General features: G+C 53.6%; 2 protein-coding genes and 1 long non-coding RNA gene across 3 annotated transcripts in view; 2 read left to right on the top strand and 1 right to left on the bottom strand.

Moving 5' to 3' along the window:
• Window positions 1–23,489, bottom strand: part of LOC309341387 — an 81,732-nt gene extending 58,243 nt beyond the window's left edge. Inside the window, exons 1-2 of the long non-coding RNA XR_014156290.1 lie at window positions 23,281–23,489; window positions 23,045–23,239 (exon numbers count right to left, since the gene is read on the bottom strand). This is a non-coding gene — a long non-coding RNA (uncharacterized lncRNA). The remainder of the gene's footprint in view (window positions 1–23,044; window positions 23,240–23,280) is intronic.
• Window positions 4,837–7,937, top strand: LOC309341237 (cystatin-A-like). Its single transcript, XM_081860808.1, has 3 exons — window positions 4,837–5,109; window positions 6,471–6,572; window positions 7,756–7,937. Exons 1-3 carry the CDS (start codon window positions 4,852–4,854, stop codon window positions 7,873–7,875), a joined length of 480 nt encoding a protein of 159 aa, XP_081716934.1. The 5' UTR covers window positions 4,837–4,851; the 3' UTR covers window positions 7,876–7,937.
• On the top strand, window positions 13,177–15,183 carry LOC309340345 (hemoglobin subunit beta-1-like). The gene is made up of 3 exons (XM_081859029.1): window positions 13,177–13,334; window positions 13,701–13,923; window positions 14,929–15,183. The coding sequence occupies exons 1-3, from the start codon at window positions 13,243–13,245 to the stop codon at window positions 15,055–15,057; spliced, it is 444 nt and encodes a 147-aa protein (XP_081715155.1). The 5' UTR covers window positions 13,177–13,242; the 3' UTR covers window positions 15,058–15,183.
• Window positions 23,490–25,969: the final 2,480 nt, after the last annotated feature.

Raw genomic sequence — 25,969 nt, 5'->3', positions numbered from 1 at the left:
ATATTATCCTTTCTCACTCACGCTAGTGAGCTGGTAGCAGAGCACATTCCCTAGTACGCAGCAGGAAACTAGCTGATGGATTCGTTAGAACCATATATATTGAGCAATCTAGTCTGGCTTGTCCAGACTGGATTGTTCCTGGTAAATTCCCCTTTAGTTCCTTCTTAAAAAGAATGATGACACAACAGTCTTCTTTAAAAAGTAATGATAAGCATGTTCCAGCAGCCTTAAGGGTTTTCAATGCAAAATCCGTTTCCCAACTCCTGTACGCTGCAAATGTCTGGCATAATGAGGACCTGCCTCAGCTAGATGGCTTTCAGGCAAAATTTATGATCTCTGCTGCAGGTACCCAACTGTGTCCCCAACTCCATACTTCTGTTAGAAGCTGGTGAATGCCCAATTTCAACTAAAGCATGGTGGGCTGCCCTAAATCATTGGCTCAGGATTTCAGTGTTTGATCTAGGGAAGGGTTTGTACCAACCCCTGACCAATGAGGAGTTTGTCAGCAAATGGCAGAAAACCATGGCTAGAAGAGCCACCTCTATTTGTCTGTCACCCCCCAACTGTATTACCTGGGTTATGAAGGTGCCCTAAAGACGTTAAAGCAAAGATTATGGGATAATACACACAGTGATTTCTTTTTTTAAAAAAAATAATTTTTATTAACTGGCCAATCACATCAAATTAAATCACATCACATAATTTCCGAATTACAAAGCCAAATTTGTGACTTGTGATCTCCATCACACACAGTCTGTAGTCTGTTGGCAGTAGGAGTACAATATGGGCATGTCTTTTAAGTTAACATCTTACATTAAAAACCTGACAGTACCAAACTATCAAAGGCTTTTCACCAAAGCCAGACTAAACGTCTTTCCTTCTGCAGTGTTGGATGGCAGGTTGAGAGGAGTTCCCTACCAGGGCAGACTTTGCTCGTGTGCTGAAGACATTGATTCTATAAAACATATTTTGCTGCACTGTGCAAAATACGAGCAAGCCAGGGCTGAACTGATATTACTATTGCTGGTGCCTTTCCCGGGAAAAACAGAGGCTCACTATGTCAGGTTCCTATTGGAAGACCGGACAAACGCTAGAACATTAGCAGTGGTGAAGTTTTTATCAGTGGTTGCAAGAACCAATGGAGGTAGGCTGTCTGAATTGTGCATTGCTTTGTAATGATTTGTTGGGTCTCTGGACTGTAATAAAGATTGATGATGATGATGATAAGCTTTGCTTACATTCAGTTCACAGTATGGTCCTGAAGGCAGGCTTGAGCTTTTAGTTACAGTTACAGAGAAAGGTATGGCTTCATCCTCTGTGAGGGATGAGCCCATGCGCTGCTGGCTGAGAGCCGGCAGACAGCAGAAGGCAAAATTGAGAGGAGGGATCAAGAGAGAGCAGCATAAGAGGAAGATGGCTGCGTGACCAGCCCCTTTGTAGGGTCTGCCAGGGTCACACCTATCTACCTGGTCACATGCAGGGGGAGAATGCTCCAGACCAGGTGTGACAGGAAGTCTTCCCGGCTGGAGCAACATTGCCCTGTGTGTCCACTCTGGGCAAATAGGAAACATTGTATTTGACTGCTTTGATGTTCCTTCCCACACTGGGAGAGGTCCGCCTTTTCCTCCCTATGCAGTGATACGGAAGGGGGGGGCATGTCTTCTTCACCTTCTTCTTCGCTAAAATATATCCACTTATTTCCGAGTCCAATTGTCAATGTCAAAAGGGACTAAAATCTATAAAATTCATAGATGCCAATTTGCTCAATAAAATTCATAGGTGCCAATTTGCTCAATTTCTCTAGGACTCCCTCACCCCTCCCCTGTCCTCCATAATCCCTCAAGCAAGGTGTCAAGACCCTAATCCTGTCAAATCACTCTGCCAAGCCTTTCCTCCGGGCAATGCCAGTACATGGACCATTGTCTTCTCATCACCGGTACTCAGGATGTGCTTATTTGCACACATCTCCAGCTCTGCATATTCCCCCCTCCCTCCTCCATTTGTTAATCCTGTGTAACCCAACCTCTTCTTAATGTATTCATGATGTAACTGGGATGTATTTTGCACTGTATTCTGGGACATGGAGGGAAGTTTCAAAAGTTCATGTCACCCCTTTCTCGCTGTTCAATCTCGCCTTGAACCTGTTGCACAATAAACTTGGATCTTCTGCAGCTTGCTCCTGTCTCCGGCTGAGCTCATTTTCCTCCACAGGGACCCACGGACTTAGTCCGATGAGCTGGGTGGCAGAGCAGCCTCGCACCCAGATTTTACCGTAACAGCAGAGATGTGCAACACCAGCTTCACCTGCCTTCCTCTTTCCTCCTGGTCAGGATCCTGGGGCTGGAGTCCCTTGACGTCTGACTCTCCATCCCTTACGGCTGCGTGGACCTCACAGCCTTGCTGGGGAACGTCTCCCTCCTGCTGGTCTCCCCAGCCTCCACCAGCCCATGTTCCTCTTCCTTGCCATCCTGGCCCTGACCCACCTGGGCGTCTCCACCTCCATTATGCCCACGCTGCTGGGCACCTTCTGCCTCAGCGCCAGGGAGACCAGCCTGAAGTCCTGCCTGGCCCAGACGTTCTTCCTGCACACCTTAATGGCCACAGAGTCGGGTGTCCTGCTAGCCATGGTCTTTGACCACCACGTGGCCATCAGCACCCCACTCAGGTGCGGAGCCATCCTCACTCCCCTCTGGTGCTGGCCCAGAGAGTGGTGCTGACCGTGCTGCCCTGCCAAGGCAGCCCAGCGCCAGGCCCTTGGCACCTGTCATTCCCACAGCACCATCACCCTCAGTTTCTGCATCTATTTCCTGACATCATCCTCTCCATCCTCTACCTGTTGGTGCCCCCATGCTCAGCCCCATCATTTAGGGGGCCAAGACCAAGCAGATACGGACCAGGCTGCTGTTCTTGCAGGCAAAAACTCTGAAGCTCCTACCGTGCGATGGGCGAGAGGAAGAGAGAGGCATTGGGACACGCACCCCCCCAAAAAGGAGGCAAAGATTTCATGGAACAGAACTGTAGACTTCAAAGGGACCTCAAGGGTCATCATGCTCAACTCCACTTCCTGCTTTGTGCCTGAACAAGGATCCCAGTAATCTACCTTTGAAAATGAGGCTTGAAGCCTTCTCAGGACAAAATGTGTCTTGGCCTCTGATGGTCACCAGACTAGATGGATTAGAAGAAGAAGAAGAAGAAGAGTTTGGATTTGATATCCCGCCTTTCACTCCCTTTAAGGAGTCTCAAAGCAGCTCACATTCTCCTTTCCCTTCCTCTCCCACAACAAACACTCTGTGAGGTGAGTGGGGCTGAGAGACTTCAGAGAAGTGTGACTGGCCCAAAGTCACCCAGCAGCTGCATGTGGAGGAGCGGAGACACGAACCTGGTTCACCCGATTACGAATCTACCGCTCTTAACCACTACACCACACTGGCTCTCAAATTCATGGAAGAGGAGAGGGCTATGGGTGGCTATTAACCAGGGTGACCATCCACAATCAGAGACAGCCATGGTTCTGAAGACCAACTGCTGGAAGCCACAGGAAGGGAGAGTTGCCATTGTGCCCTCGGATCCTGCCTGCGGGTGGTTTCCATCTGGTTGGCCGCTGTGAGAAGAACAGGATGCTGGCCTAGGTGGGCCATGGGCCTCATCCTGGAGGCTACACCCCCACCTCCCACACCAGCTACTTGTATTTACCAGAACATGCACATGTTCTGCACAATTTGCATGCTCAACAAGGTCGCAATAATCACATTCACACCGTTAAATTAATGCCCCTTCTAGTTATCTCTAGTTATCTCTCACTTGGACTACTGCAATGCGCTCTACATGGGGCTACCCGGAAACTACAACTAATCCAGAATGCAGCAGCCAGAGTGGGAGCGGCCGCTGAGACCACATAACACCGGTCTTGAAAGGCCTACATTGGCTCCCAGTACGTTTCTGGGCACAATTCAAAGTGTTGGTGCTGACCTTGAAAGCCCTAAACGGCCTCGGTCCAGTATACCTGAAGGAGCGTCTCCACCCCCATCATTCTGCCCAGACACTGAGGTCCAGCTCCGAGGGCCTTCTGGCGGTTCTCTCACTGCGAGAAGCCAAGTTATAGGGAACCAGGCAGAGGGCCTTCTCAGTGGTGGCGCCCGCCCTGTGGAACGCCCTCCCACCAGATGTCAAAGAGAAGAACAACTACCAGACTTTTAGAAGACATCTGAAGGCAGCCCTGTTTAGGGAAGCTTTTAATGTTTAATAGGTTATTGGATTTTTGTGTTCTGTTGGAGGCCACCCAGAGTGGCTGGGGAAACACAGCCAGATGGGCGGGGTATAAATAATAAATTATTATTACTATAGTTGGGCTGAGTGGAACCGCATCAGAGCTGAGTCAAAGGTTTTCCCTCCCTCAAAAGGAGTCATGCACAGTTCCTTGGAAAGAGGTGGTTGGCCGAGACTGGCAGGTTTTAGCCTCGGGGAAGCGGGTGTTTCCCCAGGTTCTTTCTTCCTTGTGCATCTCGGGAGTGCCCAGGTCTCTTCTAGGCAAGCCATAATTGGGAGAATTACTAAGGTAAAAGTGAAGGACCCCTGGACAGTTAAGTCCAGTCGAAGGCGACTGTGGGGTTGCGGCGCTCATCCCGCTTTCAGGCCAAGGGAGCTGGTGTTTGTCCACAGACAGTTTTCTGGGTCATGTGGTCAGCAGGGCTAAACTGCTACTGGCGCACAGAGGACTGTGATGCCCCTTCTTCCCCAGGGAATGCAACCGTTGAGGTCTGCTATGGCCTCGCAAGGGGTTGCGATGGAATTTGGGAGCAGGCAGCCCCCTTCTCCTTGCCCGCAGCAGTTCCCTCCTCTGTCAGAGATGGGATGTGTCTCCTCATGCCAGAGTTTGATGAGCAATGCCCGACACGACGCCAGCCTTGGCCGTCAGCCACCTCTGCACCTGATGTTGCCCAAGAAGAGGTGGGGGCTGCTGAGAATAAAAAGGTGTGTTCCCCGTCCCTCCCTCCTTCGACTCTCTTGCTTCAGACCTTCTGCACATCTTCCTTCGGAGCCACCATGAGTCTTGGAGGATTATCCCCCACCGAAGCGGCCACTCCTGAGATTCAGGCAATCGCGGACCAGGTGAGCTGCCCTCTCCCCATAGATTCCTCTCCCCCTCCACCACCACCATGCAGAGAGAGGCTCTGGGGCTCTGCCTCTTCTGGAGACAGAGTAGGGGTGGGGAAGCCTGGCTTCCAGCCTCGTTGCACTAAGAGGCTTTTCTTGACTCACTGTGGAAAATGACAGCCGTGTTGAGGCCTGTTTCTCAAGGATTCCCAAAGGTCAGTGCTAGCTGACCACAAGCTCATCATGAGTCCACAGTGTGACGCAGCAGCGAAAAAGGCTAATGCTATGCTAAGTCTGCATCCACAGAAGTCTAGTGTTCAGATCCAGGGAAGTCACAGTCCCACTCTATCCTGCCTTGGTCAGACCACACCTAGAATATTGTGTCCAGTTCCGGGCACCACAGTTTAAGAAGGATGTGGACAAGCTGGAAGGTGTGCAGAGGAGGGAGACCAGGGTGATCAAGGGTCTGGAAGGCAAGCCGTATGAGGAGCGGCCGAAGGAGCTGAGTATGTTTAGCCTGGAAAAGTGGAGACTGAGAAAAGATATGGTAGCCATCTTCAAATATCTTATGGGCTGTCACGTGCAAGAGGGAGCAAGCTTGTTTTCTCCTGCTTTAGGGGTTAGGACATAGGTAGGCAAACTAAGGCCTGGGGGCCGGATCTGGCCCAATCGCCTTCTAAATCTGGCCCGCGGACGGTCTGGGAATCAGCGTGTTTTTACATGAGTAGAATGTGTTCTTTTATTTAAAATCCACCTCTGGGTTATTTGTGGGGCATAGGAGTTAGTTCATTTTTCTTCTTCAGAATATAGTCTGGCCCTCCAGAAGGTCTGAGGGGTAGTGGACCGGCCCCCTGCTAAAAAAGTTTGCTGACCCCTGGGTTAGGACTTGAACCAATGGCTTCAAGTTACCAAAAAAGAGATTTTGGTTTTCTGACAGTAAGAGATGTTTGATGGCGGACCAGTCTCCCTGGGGAGATGGTGGACTCTCCTTCCCTGGAGTTCTTTAAGCAGAGGTTGGACGGCCCTCTGTCCTGGATGCTTTAGCTGAGATTCCTGTATTGTGGGGGTTGGACTAGATGCCCCTTGGGGGCCCCTTCCCAACTCTACAAGTCGATGATTCTCTGAAAGGCTTTGGGGGCCTTGTGCTCTCCAAGTGTACAACTCCAACCAGCTCCCAGCCAGGATGGCCAAAGCACTAGGAGGGCATCCAATGGGGAGGGGCTGGTGCCAAAAGCTTCCCCCCCCTTGCCTGTCCCAGGGAACCTCCAGCAGCCTCTTCTGGCCCCCATGAGTGAGCCAAGCCCCTCTACTCCCACCCTCGGGGCCCTTGCAGCTTCCTGCTGCCACAACCATCAGCCTTTGCCTTCTTCCCGCAGGTGAAAGTTCAGCTGGAAGCAAAAGTGAACCAGGCATTCAACCTCTTTGAGGTTACTGAGTACAGGACTCAGGTGGTGGCTGGCACCAACTACTTCCTCAAGGTCAGTGGCCCTTTCCTGGCTGGTTTATTTATTGCATCTCTATATCAGCTTTTCCTCCCGGGACCTCCAGGGGGCAGGCATGGCTCTCATCCTGCTAAGAGACGCCAGGCTGTTTTGAGACATTCTCCAAGGAGAATCTGAGTAAATCTTAGAAATAAATTTCCGAGGGCAAGAGACATCTGACAGTAATGGGCTCCCATGGAAGGTGATGGCCTCGCCTTCCCTGGAGGTTTTTAAACAGATGTTGGATGGATATACAACACAACATTTTTATTAAGTCTCCAACAATATTTCAAAGCATTTATCATCATATACACAGCGGGTGGCGCTGTGGGTTAGACCACTGAGCCTAGGATTTGCTGATCAGAAGGTCGGTGGTTCGAATCCCCGTGATGGGGTGAGCTCCCGTTGCTCGGTCCCTGCTCCTGCCAACCTTGCAGTTCGAAAGCACGTCAAAGTGCAAGTAGATAAATAGGTACCGCTCTGGCGGGAAGGTAAACGGCGTTTCCGTGCACTGCTCTGGTTCGCCAGAAGCGGCTTAGTCATGCTGGCCACATGACCCAGAAGCTGTACGCCGGCTCCCTCGGCCAGTAAAGCGAGATGAGCGCCACAACCCCTGAGTCAGCCACGACTGGACCTAATGGTCAGGGGTCCCTTTACCTTTACCATGTTTCTTTTTCACTTTCCAACTCTCCTTGCCTGATGTTTGTTTTTCACTCATTTTTATTAGCTGTTTTATAACACAAATATTTTTATCATCTAAACCCCGCTGCCGTGGAATCTTTCATTCATCCACTGCTCATATTTCAAATCCTGCCCATGACTTCATAACTGGGTGATAATTTGAGAGGTAATCCACCAGCTTTTCCCATTCCTCCATAAACCCTTTGTCATTACGTCCTCTTAATTTGGCAGTTTATTATTTTTATTTATTGAATTTATATCCTGCCCCATACCCAGAGGTCTCAGGGCGGTTCACGGAGCAAAATCTCACCATTTCAGAATATTCCATCTGTTTCACAAGCCTTTTCTCCTTCGTTGGTTGTCCTTTCTCTTTCCACTTCGGTACATACAACGTTCTAGCTGCTGTTGTCATGTACGTAAATAGAGGAACCATCAGTCAGGCGGTCTCTGCTGGTGACACCCTTTCCGTCTTCTTCCCTCCTCCTCCTCCTCCTCACAGGTCCGGTATGCAGAGGACAAATACGCCCACCTTCGTGTGTTCCAGAACCTTTCAGGCGACCTCACGCTCCACGGTTATGAGCTGAACCACACCAGGACGGACCCCATCACCTACTTCTAGCAGCAGCAGAAAGCTCAAGAGCTTTAGGAGCTCCATCAATAAAGAGGAGGTCTTGGAAAGAGTCTCTGCCTTTGAGAAGTTGTGCAAGGGGAGGGAGAGGGAATGAGCTGTGGGGTGAGAGGAAGGCCCCCAGCAGCCCCTGGAAGGGGAAGGGGGAGAGAGAAAGGTGGCATTTATGGGGAGGAAGCGAGTGTGGCAAGGAACAGCTGTAATGGATGCCACCCCTTCCATGAATGCCAGTCTAGGGAGTGCAGCGGGGAGAGAGGCTCTCCGGGAGGCCTCCCTTTGGGGGGGCAAGAGGTGCGATGTGGGGGGCTTGGTCTTGGATAGAGTGTCATCAGGGGCACATTTGATTCCCGAAGAGGAAAGCTGGTGAGAAGGAAGTTGGAAAGTCAAAACCTAGTGGGGCAAATCACTGTGAAACTCTTAAAAATGTAATATGAGGAGCAAACTGGAACGCAGAATGTGGCCATTAAAAAGTGCAAGCAGACGGGAAAGGATGCTCAAAAAGACTCTGAGGAACGCATGACCGAAAACATAAAGACCAACAACACAAAGTTCCTTGAAAACAGTAGTAGCAGGAAGCCATCGAGGGAGGCGGCTGGGGCCACCCATTCCTTTTGCTCAGGCAGCGAATGCCACCCCCCTCAGAAGCTCCTGGCGCCAGAGGCTGAAGTCTCCTCCGCGGAGCTATCAGGAGGGGCCGCCTTTATCAGCCGCCTGCCAGGAGGCGCCTCCTGCCTGATATCCCCCAAATCTCCCACAAACAGGTCTCCTCAGAGGCACCCAGGGCTGCTCCACTCACACACCCTCCTGCTGCACCCACAGCCCCAGGCAAAGTCCTCCTCCAGGTCCTCCAGGGGCCCGTCAGCCGGGTGCCAGGACTTGGGAAGAGTGGCCTCCTCCACCCCACCTGGACCTGCCCCACAGGGCTGGCCCAAAACAGTCTGGAGAGCCACATGGGGGGGCCTGCGGGCCCTCATGCGCTCCTCAAGCCGGACCCGCCCCGTCCTAAAGAGTCCAGACAAACAGACAACCTCTCTCAAAACAAAATTTAAAAATTCCTTCCAGTGGCACCTTAGAGACCAACACTGCAAGATGCTACTGGAAGGAATTTTTTTATTTCGTTTTGACTATGGCAAACCAACACGGCTACCTTACCTGTAACCTCTCTCTCTTTCTCAATGTAACAAGAGCAGGCTGGATCAGGCCAAAGGGGGGCCAATGAGTCCAGCCTCCTGTTCTCCCCAAGGGGAAGCGCAAACGCAGGATCCGGGCCCCAGAGCAAGTCTCTCCTCCTGCAATTCCAGCACCTGGCATTCAGAAGCATCCCTGCCTCTGACTGTGGAGGCAGAGAAGAGTTTGGATTTGACATCCCGCTTTATCACTACCCTAAGGAGTCTCAAAGCGGCTAGCATTCCCCTTTCCCTTCCTGCCCCACAACAAACACTCTGTGAGGTGACTGGGTCTGAGAGACTTCGAGGAAGTGTGACTGGCGCAAGGTCACCCAGCAGCTGCATGTGGAGGAGCGGAGACTCGAACCCGGTTCCCCAGATTACGAGACTACCGCTCTTAACCACTACACCTCACTGGCCCTGGTGGCTTCTGGGAACATGGCCAGAGATTTCCCCCCCCCCCAGAACCTGGGGGCAGCAGCAGGGCTCCCCCACCTTGGCTCCCCCCCCCCAAGTCCAGTTCAGTCGCTGCACAAGTCCAGGAAACTTCTGTCTCAACCAGCCTCCCTTTTTCAAGCATCTGCCAGCCACTTGCCCCCAGCGGACCTCGGAGATCTTGGGCGCCAAGAAGGGGGAAGGCTGGTGTCTGTGGGGAGAGGCAGCAGAGGGCTCTGCCCAGGGGCTCCTCTGTTCTGGAGGGCCGGGGGGGGGGGCTCCGTGGGGCCTGGTCAGAGAGGACCAGCTGGATGCTCAGGGGCTCAGAAGTCTCTGGGTGGCCCAGGGGAGGGGAGACTCTCCTGAGCCCCCTGGCAGAAAAGGGGAAGGAGGGAGAGAAGGTGGAACTGTGCGGCTTATATACCTCAGCCAACTGAGTCTGATCTGGGTCTTCTCTTTCCACCTCCCTCACTGAGATCTGGTGTTTTGCAGCCTGCAAAGTGTGTGGGGTTTGGGAAGGGGCCGAGATCTCATGCCAGGAATCCCTGCAGCCCCTGCCCTGATCCTGTGAGCCTGGGCAGCGCAGCGCCATGACTGTGAGTGGGCTGGGTGGGCATCGTGAGCCCTTTGATGGGGGTCGGGGAGCCGATGGGTGGGCAGTGGGGGTCTTTGAGTGGGGAAATGGTTGGCATGGCAAGGAGGGAACCCCTTCTTCGCCCACACTCACAGCGAGCCAAGGAGAAAAGGGGGGGGGTTGTTCTTTCCACCCCCATCTGCCCACTTGCCAGTTTCCCCAGGAGGAAGGGCAGGGAGGGCACCCAACTCCAAGGACTCTGGAGGGTGTTTTCCTTAGGCTCACTGAGGTGGGGGAGACATCGCATTCAAGCCTCTTCATGTCAAGGGGGGGGGGCAGAGAGAGCCAGTGCCACTGCCAGTGCTAAAGACGGGCACAAATGCCAGTTTTGGTCCTCTCAGTTCCTCAGGTTTCCAACCTTAAATTCGGCTTCCTGCATTTCTGCCACAGTTTGCAGTGTTAGTCTTTAAAATCGCCAGGAAAATCTGCCAGCAGTTCTGTGCGAATTTCCCCTGACGCACTTGCTGTTGTTGTGTAGTCTTCTACAGCCTGGCTTTCTTCTCCTTCTTCACCCACCGCTTTGGCCACAGCGTCCCCCACAACGTCCACATCCTCCTGGCCAACCTCTACCTCCTGGTGCCCCCCACCCTCAACCCCATCGTCTACGGGGTGAAGACCAAGGAGATCCGGCGGCATGTCCTTGGCCTGCTGAGACGGGCAGCGCCCCCCAGTTTGGGGTCTGAGGGACAGGCGCCTGGGCCTCTGGGCACTGGGTGGCAGAGCCCTTTTGCTGCCCAAGGCTGAGGACAAGATGGCGCACAACATCCGACTGGAGCGGTAACTGGTTCCCACCTGAGCGCTGGAGATGGGGCAGAGTTCTCTCTGGCCCCAAAAGCAGCCGGCTGGCTATGGGGCTGCAGGGCAGACCAGGGCGCACACATTTCTAGGGGGAGGCGGGCGGATTGGGGTGTTGACAGAGGATTCTCACCACCTGAGTCTTTTCCCTTCCTTGAAATCTCAGCTGCCAATATCCGAATGCCACCCTACAAATCTGTGGTGCAGCAGCTGGAAGATTGTGCCCAGTTCTGGTTGCCTCACATGAAAGCGGACATTGCAGAGCTGGAGAAGGTTTCGGAAAGGACACCCCAAATGATCCAGGGGAGGAAGCAGCTGAGGAAAGGCTGCAGCATTTGGGCCTTTTTGGTTTAGAAAAGGGGAGAGTAAAAGGCGAAACGAGAGACCGATAAACCGACGCCTGGCCTGGAGAAAGTGGAAGGGAGAAGCTTTCCTCCCTCTCTCCTAACACTAGAACTTCTGACATGTCAGGAAGAGATTCAGGATGGATTACAAAGTCCTTCTTCATGCAGCGCGGAGTTAATCTGTGGAACTCCCTGCCACAGGAGGCAGAGATGGCCCCCAACTTGAGTGGCTCTGAAAGAAGATCGGACAAATTTGTGGAGGAAGAGGGGGCTGCCAATGGCTCCTGCCAGGAGGGCTCTGCTGTGGCTCCGCAGTCGGTTGGAGGCAAAGATCCTTCTGAGGAGGGGGGAAAGGGCCTCTTGGGCTCAGGTTCTGGGGGCTGGTTTCCCTTGGGAGAATTCTTGCCCATCCTGTGGCCAATGTGGGCATGCTGGCCACCTCAGAAGGGCCTCATCCTGTCTGGCCAACCAGGCGCCTCTTCTGCAGCCCTCTCCCCACCCAGGTTCCCCAGGGAAGGAGACAGGTAGACTGCCTCTGCAGCTGGAGGCATCGCGTGGCCACAGAGACAAATGTGGCAAGTTACTTTAAACTCTTGTTTATTATTACTATTATTATTATTAGTAGTAGTAGTAGTAGTAGTAGTTATTTATATCTCGCCCACCTGGCTGGGTTTCCCCAGCCACTCTGGGTGGCTCCCAACAGAATATTAAGAATAATAAAGCAATAAAACACCAAACATTCAAAACTTCCCTAAAGAGGGCTGCCTTCAGATGTCTTCTAAAAGTCGGACAGTTGTTTATTTCCTTGACATCTGGTGGGAGGGCGTTCCACAGGGCGGGACCCACTACCGAGAAGGCGCTTTGAGCTTGCAGCCCCTCCTGGGACAATGCCGGGAAGGGTGGATCATAAATAAATACTCTCCCTGCACCAGCCTCTCCATGAAGCTCCAAGGGCTGCACAACGAGAGACACACGGCAGAGAGCTAACTGTGAACATTCACAGACCTTCTTCTCCAGCTCTGGAGTCTAGTCTCTCGGTGCTTGAAAGCCATCCACTCCCAGCTCTGTTTCCTCCCATGGAGCTGGCATGGCTGGCGTCAGGGGCTCTTCGCAGCCCAAGGAAGGCACATGGCAGAGAGCTATCTCTTTCTTGCCCAATATAAGACTCGCTAGGATGCAGCTGTTCCCAGGTCTGCACTCTGTGGAGCAGCTGCAACAACAGGGGCGACTCTCCCTCCCTCCGTTTACGCTCCTCACAGCCAGAGACTGCGCCTGCACGGAAGCTCCCTCTGCCCTTCCCTCTTCAGTCCCCTCCTGGTTCTGGGAGACGGAGGTTCAGGAGAAGGTGGGGAAGCCCCTGGCCCTTCCCTGCCTCTTCCTCCAGCTCTGAAGCATCCCCTGCCTCCGACGCTTGCCTCCCGACTGGCCCACTTCCCCACAAATCACTGCCCCCCTCTTTCAAGCCAGACTCCAGCCCCTCTTCCCCCGGCGTCCTGCCAATCGTAGACACCCCCTTTTTGGAGGCTCATTGAGGGAAGCTCTGGGTTTGGGTCATCGCGGACATTTCTCTTGTGGTTCCCATTGCGCCTTCATCTGTGCAATGGGTCTAAATGCCACATGAGATCTGTGGGGTGTGTTTTGCCCCTGCAAAATGGCTCTCGGACTGTGAGCTTCTGGGGAGTCTCCTGGGCTGTGTGCTCAGTCCTGGTCCTGCTGCTTGCGAGGAGATGATAAAGAGAGCAGCTGGGGCCTGATGTCTTCTAGAGAGAAGCAGCTATCTGGGGCCTCCTGCTCGGCCCAGGGCGCCACACCCCACGGCCAGCCTCTTCCCCCCTCCTGCTCCTCAGCCCCACCAAGCTGGGCCCCAGAGGAGGAGGAGGAGGAGCTTTGGCCCAGGGTATAAAAGGCTCCAGCCCTGGAAGGAGCTCCAGCTCAGCCCAGAAGGTTTTCTCCAGCAGCCAAGAGAAGCTCACAGCCAGCCATCATGGTGCACTGGACCGCCGAAGAGAAGCAGCTCATCAACACTTGCTGGAGCAAAGTGGACGTGGCCGCCTTGGGTGGGGAGACCCTTGCCTGGTAAGGCCAGGGGTGGCTGCCTCTCTGGGCAGGCTGGGCAGGCTCTCCTCTATCCACCTGGAGAATGACCATCCGTGCCTCTCCTGGTGTGGTGTAGTGGTTAAGAGTGGTGGACTCGTAATCTGGGGAACCGGGTTCGCTTCCCCGCTCCTCCACATGCAGCTGCTGGGTGACCTTGGGCTAGTCACACTTCTCTGAGTCTCTCAGCCCCACTCACCTCACAGAGTGTTTGTTGTGGGGAGGAAGGGAAAGGAGAACGTTAGCCGCTGTGAGACTCCTTCGGGTAGTGATAAAGCGGGATATCAAATCCAAACTCCTCCTCCTCTTCTTCTTCTTCTTTCTCCTTCCTTCCTTCCTTCTCTCCAGCTTGCTGATCGTCTTCCCCTGGACCCAGAGATTATTCACTCACTTTGGGGACCTCTCCAGCCCTGCCGCCATCTGTGCCAACGCCAAAGTCAAGCAGCACGGCCACAAGGTCCTGGCCTCCTTCGGAGAGGCCATCAAGAACCTCGACAAGATCAAGGAGACCTTTGCCAAACTGAGCGAGCTGCACTGCGACAAGCTCCACGTGGACCCCGTCAACTTCGGGGTGAGCCTGCCTGCCTGCCCCAAGGGCTGCCTGGGGGAGGGCGGGGGGATGGGTGCCCGAGGTCCCCTCTGCAGGGTCACAATCCCCACACACGAATCATACAACTGTTCTGTTGGAAGGGACCCCGAGGGACATCTAGTCCAACCCCCTGAGGGAATCTCATGACAGACGGCTCCTCACCCTCTGCTTAACAACCTCCAGGGAGGCAGAGTCTTCCAAGGGAGTCCGTAAAAGCTCCTAATCTTCAGAAAGTTCCTCTTAATATCTAATGGGAATCTCCTTCCTTGTTGTTTAAATCCATTGGTTCGGATCCTGCCCTCTTGCGCACCAGAAAACAAGTTCCAGCCTTCTCTTTACTCATGCGTTTAACTTGTTTGGAACTTTGTGTGATTTTACCGTATTATTTTTATGTGATGCGTTTTTTATGGAGCAGCAATATAGAGATATAAATCAATGAATTTTAACTAAACCCACCTACCCAAGTAGGGGAGAGTTTCTGGCTATCTTTCACAATCCTCGTCATCTCCTGGCGAGTCAGAATGAGCTCCCCTCATCCGTGGGCACCTTCAGCCACGCCCTGAGCAAGCCGACCCCTTTACCTTGGAAAGAAGGGCAACTCGATGGACTCTCTTGCCTTCTGGCCCTTCAAATGGAGCCTGTGGGCCTTTGCCCTTCCTCCTTCTGACTTGTCCCTGGTCAAGCAAGGATCTGTCCGGCTAGCAGAGGCCGAGCCCAGGAGGTCCCAGGCAGGGGCCAGTTTGCTTCTTGGCACCAAACCTCTCCTGGCATGGCAGTGCCAGCCTGGGACAGTGTGGGGTTCTGTCTGTTGCCTCCTGGACCGGCCTCCTTCCAGGGGACCCCAAACCCCTTCATCCATCCCAGCTGGCCTTTGGGCTTGACCCAACAGCCGCCAGCTGTGGCTGCGTGGGGTGGGGGTTGTGGGGAGAGGGTGTTCCGCACACGGGCCCCCTGGCGGAAGGAGTCACCCCCTCTTTTCTCTTCCAGCTCCTGGGCGAGGTCCTCATCACCATGCTGGCCGCGCACTTTGGGAAGGAATTCACCCCTGCTTACCACCATGCCTTCCACAAGCTGGTCAAGGTGGTGGCTCATGCGCTGGCCCGCCGGTACCACTGAGACACCCCCCAGGGAGAAGCGGCCGCCTCCTGCTGGTCTCGCCACCCACCGGGTGGGGTGGGGGACACCCCTTCCTGCCCCCATGTGACGCTTGACCCTCTAATAAATCCTTCCTCTGCAATCTGACCTGGTTTCCTGTGTCTCCTTCTCTGGGACGGAGGGAGGGGACGGGAGTGGAGGTGAAGATGCCTCCTGTTAGCTGGCTGGCGGTGGGCTAGGAAAGTGGGGGGGCTTCTCTATCCTCTGTCACTCAAGAGGAACCATTGAGTACCAGTGGGGGGGTTTCAGGGTGCTGTGGCACTTGCAGAGTTGGAAGGGCCCCCAAGAAATCATCTAGTCCACCCCTGCAGGGCATGTTCCCCTTCCCACTATTTCCTGGTCATTGTCCCTCGCCAGTTGTCCTCCTTGTTTTACCTCCTGGGGAGACTTGAGAGACTCAGTGGAGATCCCAGCTCTGCCCCCCCCCCCCGCTCTGCATTCAGCCCCTGCCAGTCACACACTTGATGCCTCCCCCCCCCCTTATGAAAGACACCCTCTGCCACCTGGCCTGGTCTCTCTCTCTCTCCGCTCTGCCCGCTGCTCCTGGCCCGCCAAGGTGTGGTGGCTGCCCCAAGTCTGCCCCCTTTGGCGTGGCTTCTTTGTTGCAGAGCAAACAAGCCTCAACAGAGAGACCAGGTGGGGTGGTGGTGGAGAGGGTGTGAGAGGGGGGAGACGGCTCCTGTTAGCTGGTGGGGGTCTGGGAAAGTGGGGGGGGGCTCTCTGTCACTCAAGAGGAACCATTGAGCACCGGTGGGGGTGGGTTTCAGGGCACTGTGACACTTTCCCCTTGAGACTCCTGGCAGGCTCCCTTCAATGCTCCAAGGTCCAACGTCCGTTGTCTTCCTTCTTTCACCTTCTGGGGAAACCAGGGGGGCCGCTGCCTGCTCTGGCTTCAGCCCCCTCCTGATGGGGGGCACCCAACCAGTGCACCAGGGACATGACACAAAGTGCACACACAAGGCACCCACCCAGCCCCTCGAGAGCGAGGACCTTCTGAGCTGAGGACTAGACAACGGTGTGGCACCACAGCAAAGGATCATGCTCGGCCGTGCATTCTTGACAAGAATGCATGCGCACACAGCATCATCAGCCCTGTGACTCATGCGCACATTCTGCTTGCCAAGATAAGGCCAGGAAGCTTCATTTCCCCCTATCTGCAACTAACGGACCAATCAGAAGCTGTTCTGTTTGACAGCTGGCTAATCAGGGCCCATTCCACCTTTAAATCTCCCTTATGGAGCAGCAGCCCCTAGCGGGGGGCGGGGGGGATACAAATGGCAGGCTGGGCTGCTTCTGCACAAAGGAAGGAAGTCTCCACTATGAGCCTCCAATGAATGGGAAAGACACGGAAATTCAACAGGAATCTGGTTAATGCAAGTTTTTATCCAGTTCCAGTGGTAATAAGGTTGTTATCCAGAGGTACAAGGTGTTACAGGGAAATTAGACGGGAGAGTCTGGCCTCGCCACGCAGCACATCACCAAAACCTCCTTTGTTCAGGTTCAAGGCTCCATTCACAAAGTGCCTGTCTAATCAGAAACTGCAGGTCCCTGACAGCAGCCCCGAATGTCTAGAAAATTAAGAGCAACACGTCTGCAAAGGTATCTGCAAGGGAAGCTCAGATCAGTTTGCAGAAGGAGCCCCTGACTCCCCTCTGAGCCCCAGGTCTCCAACAAAGGAAAACAGGGGGAGTGTCAGAACCAAATCTAGCAGTTCGCTGGTAAATGCATCTATGTACAGGCTCAATGGGAAACCTCTCACAAGACATCGCTTGCTGCATCTATCTTCTCAGTTCCAATGGCATTTAGGACCCAGGGAAGTGAGGTATAAGGGGCGGGGTGAGAGAGCCCACCATAATCCACAGATGTACAGTCACTCCTGCAGGGCCTTCCAAATGAGTCGTGATGGTGATACCCTGCCCCAAGAGTGTCAGACAGATCACCATCTCAATCGCAATGCCTATGTTATGTACTGAGTTGAATAGGATCCAAACTGCAGCAGTCTGATTGGTCCTAGAACAATAGGCTCCAAAAGGCAGCAGTCTGATTGGTCCTAGAACAATAGGATTCAGAATGCAGCAGTCTGATTGGTCCTAGAACAATGCAGCAGTATGATTGGTTAGCAGGAACCACCCAATCATGCTCCAGATAGAAGTGAATCCACAACCTGATTGGCCTACAGTAGAATCCTGGAATTAGCCAATCATGTGCAGCCCATTGTGTAAATAATGTATATAAAGCAGATACTTTGAGGGGACATTCATTCATTCCTCCTCACCACTATGAGCTGAATAAAGAGCATGAAATCACTTTGCGACTCTGAGTATATTTCACTGGCGACGAGGATGGGATCCCGCTGAGCTGACTGCCACACACAGCACCGCAGCACCGCCACCTGCCGCACCGCTGCCTCGCACCGTGTATCCAGGCTTCAGCTCCGGGACACAAGGAACTCAGAATGGCAACTGACAGCAGCTTCTCGCCATTCAACCCAGCATCTGGAGACTGGGAAGCGTACGCCTCCCGTTTCACCTTCCTCCTAGAAGCCAAAGGGGTCACCGATGAAGAAGACGCCAAGAAGAGGGCAATATTCTTCAGCGTCTGCGGAGAGGAGACATTTGAAATCGCCCGGGCTCTCCTTGCGCCTGAAGACGTCGCTACTGTTCCATACAAAACAATAATGGAACAGCTGAAGGGGCACTTTTCGCCACAGCCCTCAGTGGTGGCTCGTCGAAATGCCTTCTACGCAAAGCGGCAAGCCCCTGGGGAAACCATAACTGGGTTTGTGACCTCTCTCCGCCAAGCTGCCCGGTTCTGCAACTTCTCAGAGCTGGAGAACATGCTTCGTGACCGCCTCGTCGGTGGCCTGAAGGATGAGAAGCTGCAACGACGCCTCTACGCTAAGAAGAACCTAACGTTCCAGGTCGCTCTGGAGGAGGCCCTGGCAACGGAAGCTGCTGAGAGGTCGACGCAAGAGGCACGGCTGAGCCAGCCGTCCCAACCGAGGGTCCACCACGAAGACCTCACCAACGACTCGGGATCCGACAGGGAGGAGGTGCACCGAGTACAGCAGCGCACTCAAGCAGCCCACATACCACAGCTGCCTCGACGAGAAGGAGGGAACTGCGCAAGCTGTGGAGAAAGTCACGAGAGGAGGACCTGCCGTTTCCGCAACGCAGAGTGCAGGCAGTGCAGAAAATTGGGACACATCGCCCGGGTGTGTCGGGCTCGGCCCACCCGAAGCCAGGCATCAGATGACCAATCCAAGAGCCCCAGGTCCCGGGGCCCAACGCACCAAGGCAACTCGACGGAGCTCACAGACTGCCAGGTATACCAGTTGCCCCACCCCAACGTAGAGAAAATTTATGTAGAGGTACAGATAGAGGGGGCCCCATGCCGCATGGAGCTTGACACGGGTTCAACTCTATCCATAATCTCGGCAAGGACCTTAAGGAAACTGTGTCCTACTGGGGGTCCCAAACTCAGGCCGGCCCCATTCACCCTCCGGGACTTCCAGAAACGTAAGGTCCCCACAATGGGGGTGGGGACCTTCAGGGTGCAATACCGAGGGCGGACGCGGCAACTGGACTTGCTTGTGGTCAAGGGCCCCTACATTAGCTTACTGGGGTTGGCATGGTTTGGACCACTGGGACTAGCCATCACCGGGGTGAACCACATGAGCTTACAAGTGGACGTGGACGCCATATGCAAGGAGTTTCCGGGGGTTTTCGATGGGAAATTGGGACAGTATACGGGCCCCCCCATTGCTCTACAGCTTGACCCCGCAGTACGACCGGTCAGGCTCAAGGCCCGCCGGGTCCCATTCGCCCTGAAACCCCGTATAGATGAGGAATTGGACCGACTCGTGGAGCAAGGAGTGCTGGAGCCGGTGCCTAATGCCCCCTGGGAAACCCCAATCGTCACACCCGTCAAGCCTAATGGTTCGGTCCGCATCTGCGCAGACTACAAATGTACCATAAACAAGGCCCTCATGGCCCATGCATACCCAGTGCCAGTGGTCAGCCATGTCCTTGCCACCCTGGCTGGGTCGAAAATTTTTGGCAAGCTGGACTTGGCCCAAGCATATCAACAGCTGCCAGTAGATGAGGCCACAGCAGAGGCACAGACGATTGTGACGCACAGAGGAGCGTTCAGGGTAAAGCGGCTGCAATTCGGGGTCAGCGTGGCACCAGGCATATTCCAGAATCTAATGGACTCTCTCCTTAAAGGGATTCCTGGTGTCACCCCCTTCTTTGATGATGTGTTGATTGCCGGGCCCACACCAGAGGAGTTTGAGGACCGCCTCCGCACTGTTCTGCACCGTTTCCAGATGGCGGGTCTCAAGGTGAAGCGGGAAAAATGTCTACTAGGAGTGATGGCGGGTCTCAAGGTGAAGCGGGAAAAATGTCTACTAGGAGTGCCTCAAGTGGACTTTCTGGGATTTATGGTGGATGCAGAAGGGGTTCACCCGACTGGGGACAAGGTACGGGCCATTTGTGATGCCCCAGCGCCCAAGAACAAGACTGAACTTCAGGCCTTCTTGGGATTATTGAACTTTTACCATTCCTTCCTTCCCCACAAGGCGGCGGTAGCGGAGCCCCTACACAGACTCCTGGACAAGCGGGCCCCTTGGGTGTGGGGCCAGCGCCAGGAGGCCGCATTCCAGGCAGTCAAGGACTTGCTTGTCTCAAACTCGGTCTTGGCACACTTCGACGAGAGGCTGCCGGTGGTGCTAGCATGCGACGCCTCGCCCTATGGCATCGGCGCTGTCCTGGGACACCAACTCCCGGATGGAAGAGAGGTACCGGTAGCATACTTTTCCCAGACACTCAACGAAACCGAGCGGAACTACTCGCAAATCGACAAGGAGGGTCTGGCAATCGTGAAGGGAGTAAAAAAATTCCATGATTTCTTGTACGGGCGGCCCTTCACCGTGGTGACTGACCACAAGCCGTTGCTTGGCTTGTTTGCCCCCGAAAAGCAGACCCCCCAAGTGCTGTCCCCTCGCGTCCTCAGGTGGTCAATTTTCCTTGCCAGCTACCAGTATGCACTGATTCACCGCCCTGGAAAGGCGATGGGCCATGCAGACGCCCTCAGCAGGCTACCACTACCGGAAACAGGCCCCGACCCAGCACCTGCACAAGAGGTTATGAGCCTGGAGCTGCTTCCTGACCGCCCCATTCAGGCACAAGAAGTTGCACACCATTCCAAGAAAGATAGGGTCATCTCCCGGGTCCTGGACTGGGTGTGGAGGGGATGGCCCAGCCGCAGCCCCGGGCCAGAATTCGCCGGCTACACAACCCGCAAACATGAACTGTCAGCCCACAAGGGGTGCCTGTTATGGGGAAGCAGGGTCGTTGTTCCCCAGCCCCTCCGCAAAAGGGTCCTCACAGCCCTACACGAGACACACCCAGGGGTAGTAAGAATGAAGGCCCTTGCCAGGAGTTATGTGTGGTGGCCGGGGATCGACGGAGAGATAGAGGCCTGGGTCAAACACTGCCAGGCCTGCCAGGAATCCCGCCCAGATCCCCCAAGGGCCCCAGTCCAGTCCTGGGAGTCCGCCCGAGCACCATGGTCACGCCTGCATGTGGACTTCGCTGGCCCCTTTCAGGGGAAAACATTCTTCATAGTGGTGGACTCCTACACCAAATGGCTGGAAGTCGCACTGGTACCGTCCACTTCTACGTCCGCAGCCATCCGGGTACTACGCAGGCTGTTTGCAACCCACGGGCTCCCTGACACTCTCGTCTCAGACAACGGGACTGCATTTACATCAGGAGAATTTCAAACCTTCACAGTGCAGAACGCCATCCGCCACATCCGTTCGGCGCCATTCCACCCTGCCACCAATGGCCAAGCAGAACGCATGGTGCGGACCACCAAGGACACCCTTCGCCGCATGACGCAAGGGGATTGGGAGTACCGCCTTGCCACATTCCTTCTAGCACAGCACAGCACCCCCAGCTCAACGACTGGCCGGAGCCCCGCTGAACTACTAATGGGTCGGCGCCTTGCAATCAGATTGGACCGCCTTCACCCCGATAGAGCTCAGGATGAGGTAGTGGTGGGGGAAGGCAGGAACCCCCGGACCTTCGAGGCCCAGGACCCAGTGTACGCAAAGAATTTTGGGGCAGGCCCTGCATGGGTACCTGCCACAGTCACCAGGGTCACGGGCCCCGTGTCGTACGAGGTGCTAACAGATGGGGGGCAATGCTGGCGCCGCCACTGCGACCAGATACGGCGACGATTCCCGGGAGAAAACCAGGAGGAGGAGGACAGGTCAGAGGAGTCCCAAGGGAACAGTGGGGCAGTGAGGCCCATAGAGCAGCAGGGGCAAGCAGGAGAGGCAGAATCAGTAAATACAGAGAGGACCCGCGAGGCCGAAAGGACACCGGAACCAGAACCACGACTGAGCGAGCCGGTTGCGCCAGACCAAACAGCCCCATCCCTGGAACACGAGCCAGAACCTGAACCCCGGACCAGGGAACACCCCAGGCCGCAACGCACACGTAGGCCACCGGCGTACCTTGAGGACTATGAATGCGACCTTCCGGGCAGGACTGGAACTTAGAGGGGAGGGGTGTTATGTACTGAGTTGAATAGGATCCAAACTGCAGCAGTCTGATTGGTCCTAGAACAATAGGCTCCAAAAGGCAGCAGTCTGATTGGTCCTAGAACAATAGGATTCAGAATGCAGCAGTCTGATTGGTCCTAGAACAATGCAGCAGTATGATTGGTTAGCAGGAACCACCCAATCATGCTCCAGATAGAAGTGAATCCACAACCTGATTGGCCTACAGTAGAATCCTGGAATTAGCCAATCATGTGCAGCCCATTGTGTAAATAATGTATATAAAGCAGATACTTTGAGGGGACATTCATTCATTCCTCCTCACCACTATGAGCTGAATAAAGAGCATGAAATCACTTTGCGACTCTGAGTATATTTCAGCCTACCTGCCCCATAGTGGTACACTATGGTCTGCCCTGCAGAGGACCTTAAGGTCCATGAATAACCATAGTTTAGAGGTCCCTAAGGAAGTCAGACCATCCTCCACCAGGGCCAGGGCCTTCTCAGTGGTGGCTCCGACCTGGTGGAATGCTCTGTCCCAGGAGACCAGGGCCTTGCAGGATTTAACCTCCTTCCACAGGGAACCTCCTTCCTACCTAGAACTAACTCAGTTGGTCTTTAAGGTGCTACTGGAAGGAATTTTTTTATTTTGTTTTGACCATGGCAGACCAACACGGCTACCTATCTGTAACCACACCTTTTCTGTGACCTATCTATGGTGCCTTGATGACACATCCTGAGATGTATTATGGGAAACTTTGAAATACGGATGTAACCCATTGTTCGGCGCTTCTAACTGCTTCGTCTTTGTGGGAGTGGGAAGTCTTGTTGCTCTTGACTGGCAGATTGGGCAAGATCCCACATGGCCAAGAGCCAGATAGAAGCCCATCACCCTCACAATACAGGTAGGGACCTCCAACCCAGGGTGGGAGTTCACCTGGTGCAGCAAGAATAGATTTTCCCAACTGATTCAAGGTAACAAAAGGGAAGGTAAAGACTTTCTTTGGAAGGTGAAAAGCAGGTGAATAACCGCAGCCTTGAGGGACAAGACTCTGTCTGGGACTCAGATTTCTGCCTGGCAACGCACCTCCTTCTCTGACATTTTTTTTATGATGCTTCTTGAAATATATTATGGGAAGTTGTGGGAACTTACAAAAGCGGATGTAACCTTTTGTTCTAAGTTCTTCTTCTTTGCTTCATCAGGAGTGGAAAATTAGTTGCAACAAATAAACGATCAGGTTTACCAGCCGCTGATTAGATTCCTCAACTGGGCTGCAATCTCCTGCTTGAACCTGATCACTTTTGGGCCCACAGGACCAGATCCTGACAAGGGGGGTGTAGCAGGAACCCCCCCACCCCAATCATTCTGTTTGTATAAACTTCACACTCACACACTACATACGCCACATTTCTGTTATAAATTCATAGAAAGTCAACCATACATTGGATTTGCACTGTTCCATTTTTATTTTACTCCATATGACAAGAACTAACAAAGGGGGGTGACTTAGTCCTGGTCAGCCATAATCCCTTCACTGTCTCAGCACATAAACAGGAGCCCTGCCCATGCCAACCCTGATGATCCCAGACAGAAGACAATCAAGATCACAAAGAACTTGACAGAAGACAATCAAGATCACAAAGAACTTGCATATGGGAGTGGATTCAACATGGACTGAAACAAAGGACACTGATCAGATCTTCCCTCAGGGGGCAGGAAACTGCCAACTCCCCTTTGTCTCCTGGAAGTGACTCAGGGGGAGGGGGCAAGGGAGGAACCAGCCAGGTGACAAGACACTCAGGTTACCACCAACTCCTCCCTCAGCCCCTCCTTCCTGTAATGTATGCCTCCCACAACCCCTCCTTTCTGTAATGTATGCATGATGTTTCTGGGGCTGGGCTAGACCTAGAGGAGGGGAATTTCAAAAGTTTTTATAAGACCTTGCACACTATTCTTCTGGGTCTTTCCTCTCTCCTGCACGTGAGGGGAATACCCTGTTGCAACAGTTCAATAAAGGCCAAGCCTACAGGCTGCTGTTTTGCTCCAAGTTATCCTGGTTGGTGTCTTTGTTTTGTCCAAGGGAGCCCTCGGATTTTTCCTGTAACAGGGGTAAACCTCTTAAGAAAGGAACCCCAAGTTTTCAGACTTAATAATAATATTATAATAATTTATTATTTGTACCCCGCCCATCTGGCTGGGTTTCCCCAGCCACTCTGGGCGGCTTCCAACAGAGATGAAAATACAATAAAATGTCACATATTAAAAACTTCCCTGAACAGGGCTGCCTTCAGATGTCTTCTGAATGTCAGGTAGTTGTTTATCGCTTTGACATCTGACGCCTCACCCCCTAATAAAAGCCACCCTCTGCCTCTCAGGTGGCAATTCTTCCCTGCTGCTCCCTGGGGCAGCTAATAATAATAATAATAATAATAATAATAATAATAATAATAATAATAATAATAATTTATTATTTATACCCCGCCCATCTGGCTGGGTTTCCCCAGCCACTCTGGGTGGCTTCCAACCGAATATTAAAATACAGTAGTCCATCAAATATTAATAGCTTCCCTAAACAGGGCTGCCTTCAGATGTCTTCTAAAAGTCTGGTAGTTGTTGTTCTCGTTGATATCTGCTGGGAGGGCATTCCACAGGGCAGGTGCCACCACCGAGAAGGCCCTCTGCCTGGTTCCCTGTAACCTCACTTCTCGCAGTGAGGGAACTGCCAGAAGGCCCTCGGAGCTGGACCTCAGTGTCTGGGCAGAATGATGGGGGTGGAGATGTAGGTCTTTCAGGACTGGTGTTATGTGGTCTCGGCGGCCGCTCCCAGTCCCCATTCTAGCTGCCGCATTCTGGATTAGAAGCAAGCCCAGCAGGGCTTACTTCTGAGGAGACATGCACAGGCAGGTGGGCCTGGTGCTGCTGCCTGGACCTGCAGAGCGTGACTCGTCCTCTGACTAGGAAGAAGCAGGATTGCCAGCAGTTAACTCCTTGCACACTGGAAATCCTTCCCCCGGAATGGAAACTGGCCCTTTGCACAGAAACAGACAGGAGGAGAAGCCCCAACGAAAGAGGAATGGCTTCAAAAGTTGATGGACTATGCGGAAATGGAGAGCAAAAATAAGAGATAAAAGAGACGAAGTGTTCCTGGAAGAGTGGAGACTATTTGAAGAACTGTTATGGTCAAATGGAAACATGCGCAGGGTTCGAATTATGAGCAGCAGAATGAAAACAAAGTGAAATAGAGGCTAATTGTATTAATGTATGGCATATAAAAAAGGGACACGGGTGGTGCTGTGGGTTAAACCACAGAGCCTAGGGCTTGCCAATCAGAAGGTCAGCAGTTCGAATCCCCGCAATGACGGGGTGAGCTCCCGTTGCTCGGTCCCTGCTCCTGCCAAAATAGCAATTCGAAAACACGTCAAAGTGCAAGTAGATAAATAGGTACCACTCCGGCGGGAAGGTAAACGGCGTTTCCATGCGCTGCTCTGGTTCGCCAGAAGCGGCTTAGTCCTGCTGGCCACATGACCCGGAAGCTGTACGCCGGCTCCCTCAGCCAATAAAGCGAGATGAGCGCCACAACCCCAGAGTCGTTGCGATTGGACCTAATGGTCAGGGGTCCCTTTACCTTTACCTTTATGGCATATAAAGCAGTAAGTATAAGGTGGGAATAAAAATATGGACATAAAGGTGTCAGCCCTCTCCTCCTCCATGAACTTGCCCAGGCCGCTTTAAAGCCTTCCGGGTTGCTGCCCACAGTTTTAACTATGCTGTGAAAGGTGGCGAGGGAGAGATAAGTGTGTCATCTAACAATGGTGCCAGTGGTTCAGCCTGGGCACCTGCGTGTGAGTGTGGCAGAGGGTTGGACTAGATGACCCCTTGGGTCCCTTCCAGCTCTACAGTTCTGCTGACCCCACAGCCCTTTCCCCCGACACTCAGCAGCAGGGAGAGGGGTGTCCTCAATGCACCCCAATCCCACCCTCTGGGCCTCTTCCCCCCCCCCGAGACCTGCTTCTCCTGCCCCCTTGGCCCCTCTCCAGAGGATATCCGGTTGTTTTGTGCCTCCGCTTCCTTCCCGGAGACTTGGGACAAGGCGCCTGCATCCCGGTTTCAGACAGGATCCCACCCGCTTTGGCCCGAAGCCCAGAGTCCTGGCCTTGCCATCATCTCCTGGACAAACAGGATCTTGCCCGGCCCCTGCAGGAAGGCAGAAGCAAAGGAGTTGAAGGTCCACGAAAGCCGGAAGGGCTTTGGAACTCACTGCCACTGGATTCAAGGGGAATGCAAGCAGGTTCAAAAGCCAGTGT

The sequence above is a fragment of the Podarcis erhardii genome, assembly GCF_964252035.2.
Source record: "Podarcis erhardii genome assembly, chromosome: 4".
In the NCBI taxonomy this organism is placed as follows: Eukaryota; Metazoa; Chordata; class Lepidosauria; order Squamata; family Lacertidae; genus Podarcis; species Podarcis erhardii.
This window is presented reverse-complemented; position numbering and strand designations above follow the sequence as displayed.

Coding starts and splice junctions, on each gene's coding strand:
- LOC309341237 (XM_081860808.1), top strand. CDS start 4,852: ATGTGTCTCCTCATGCCAGAGTTTGATGAGCAATGCCCGACACGACGC. Junction 5,110..6,470: donor TTCAGGCAATCGCGGACCAG/GTGAGCTGCCCT, acceptor TTCTTCCCGCAG/GTGAAAGTTCAGCTGGAAGC. Junction 6,573..7,755: donor GCACCAACTACTTCCTCAAG/GTCAGTGGCCCT, acceptor TCCTCCTCACAG/GTCCGGTATGCAGAGGACAA.
- LOC309340345 (XM_081859029.1), top strand. CDS start 13,243: ATGGTGCACTGGACCGCCGAAGAGAAGCAGCTCATCAACACTTGCTGG. Junction 13,335..13,700: donor GGTGGGGAGACCCTTGCCTG/GTAAGGCCAGGG, acceptor CCTTCTCTCCAG/CTTGCTGATCGTCTTCCCCT. Junction 13,924..14,928: donor TGGACCCCGTCAACTTCGGG/GTGAGCCTGCCT, acceptor TTTCTCTTCCAG/CTCCTGGGCGAGGTCCTCAT.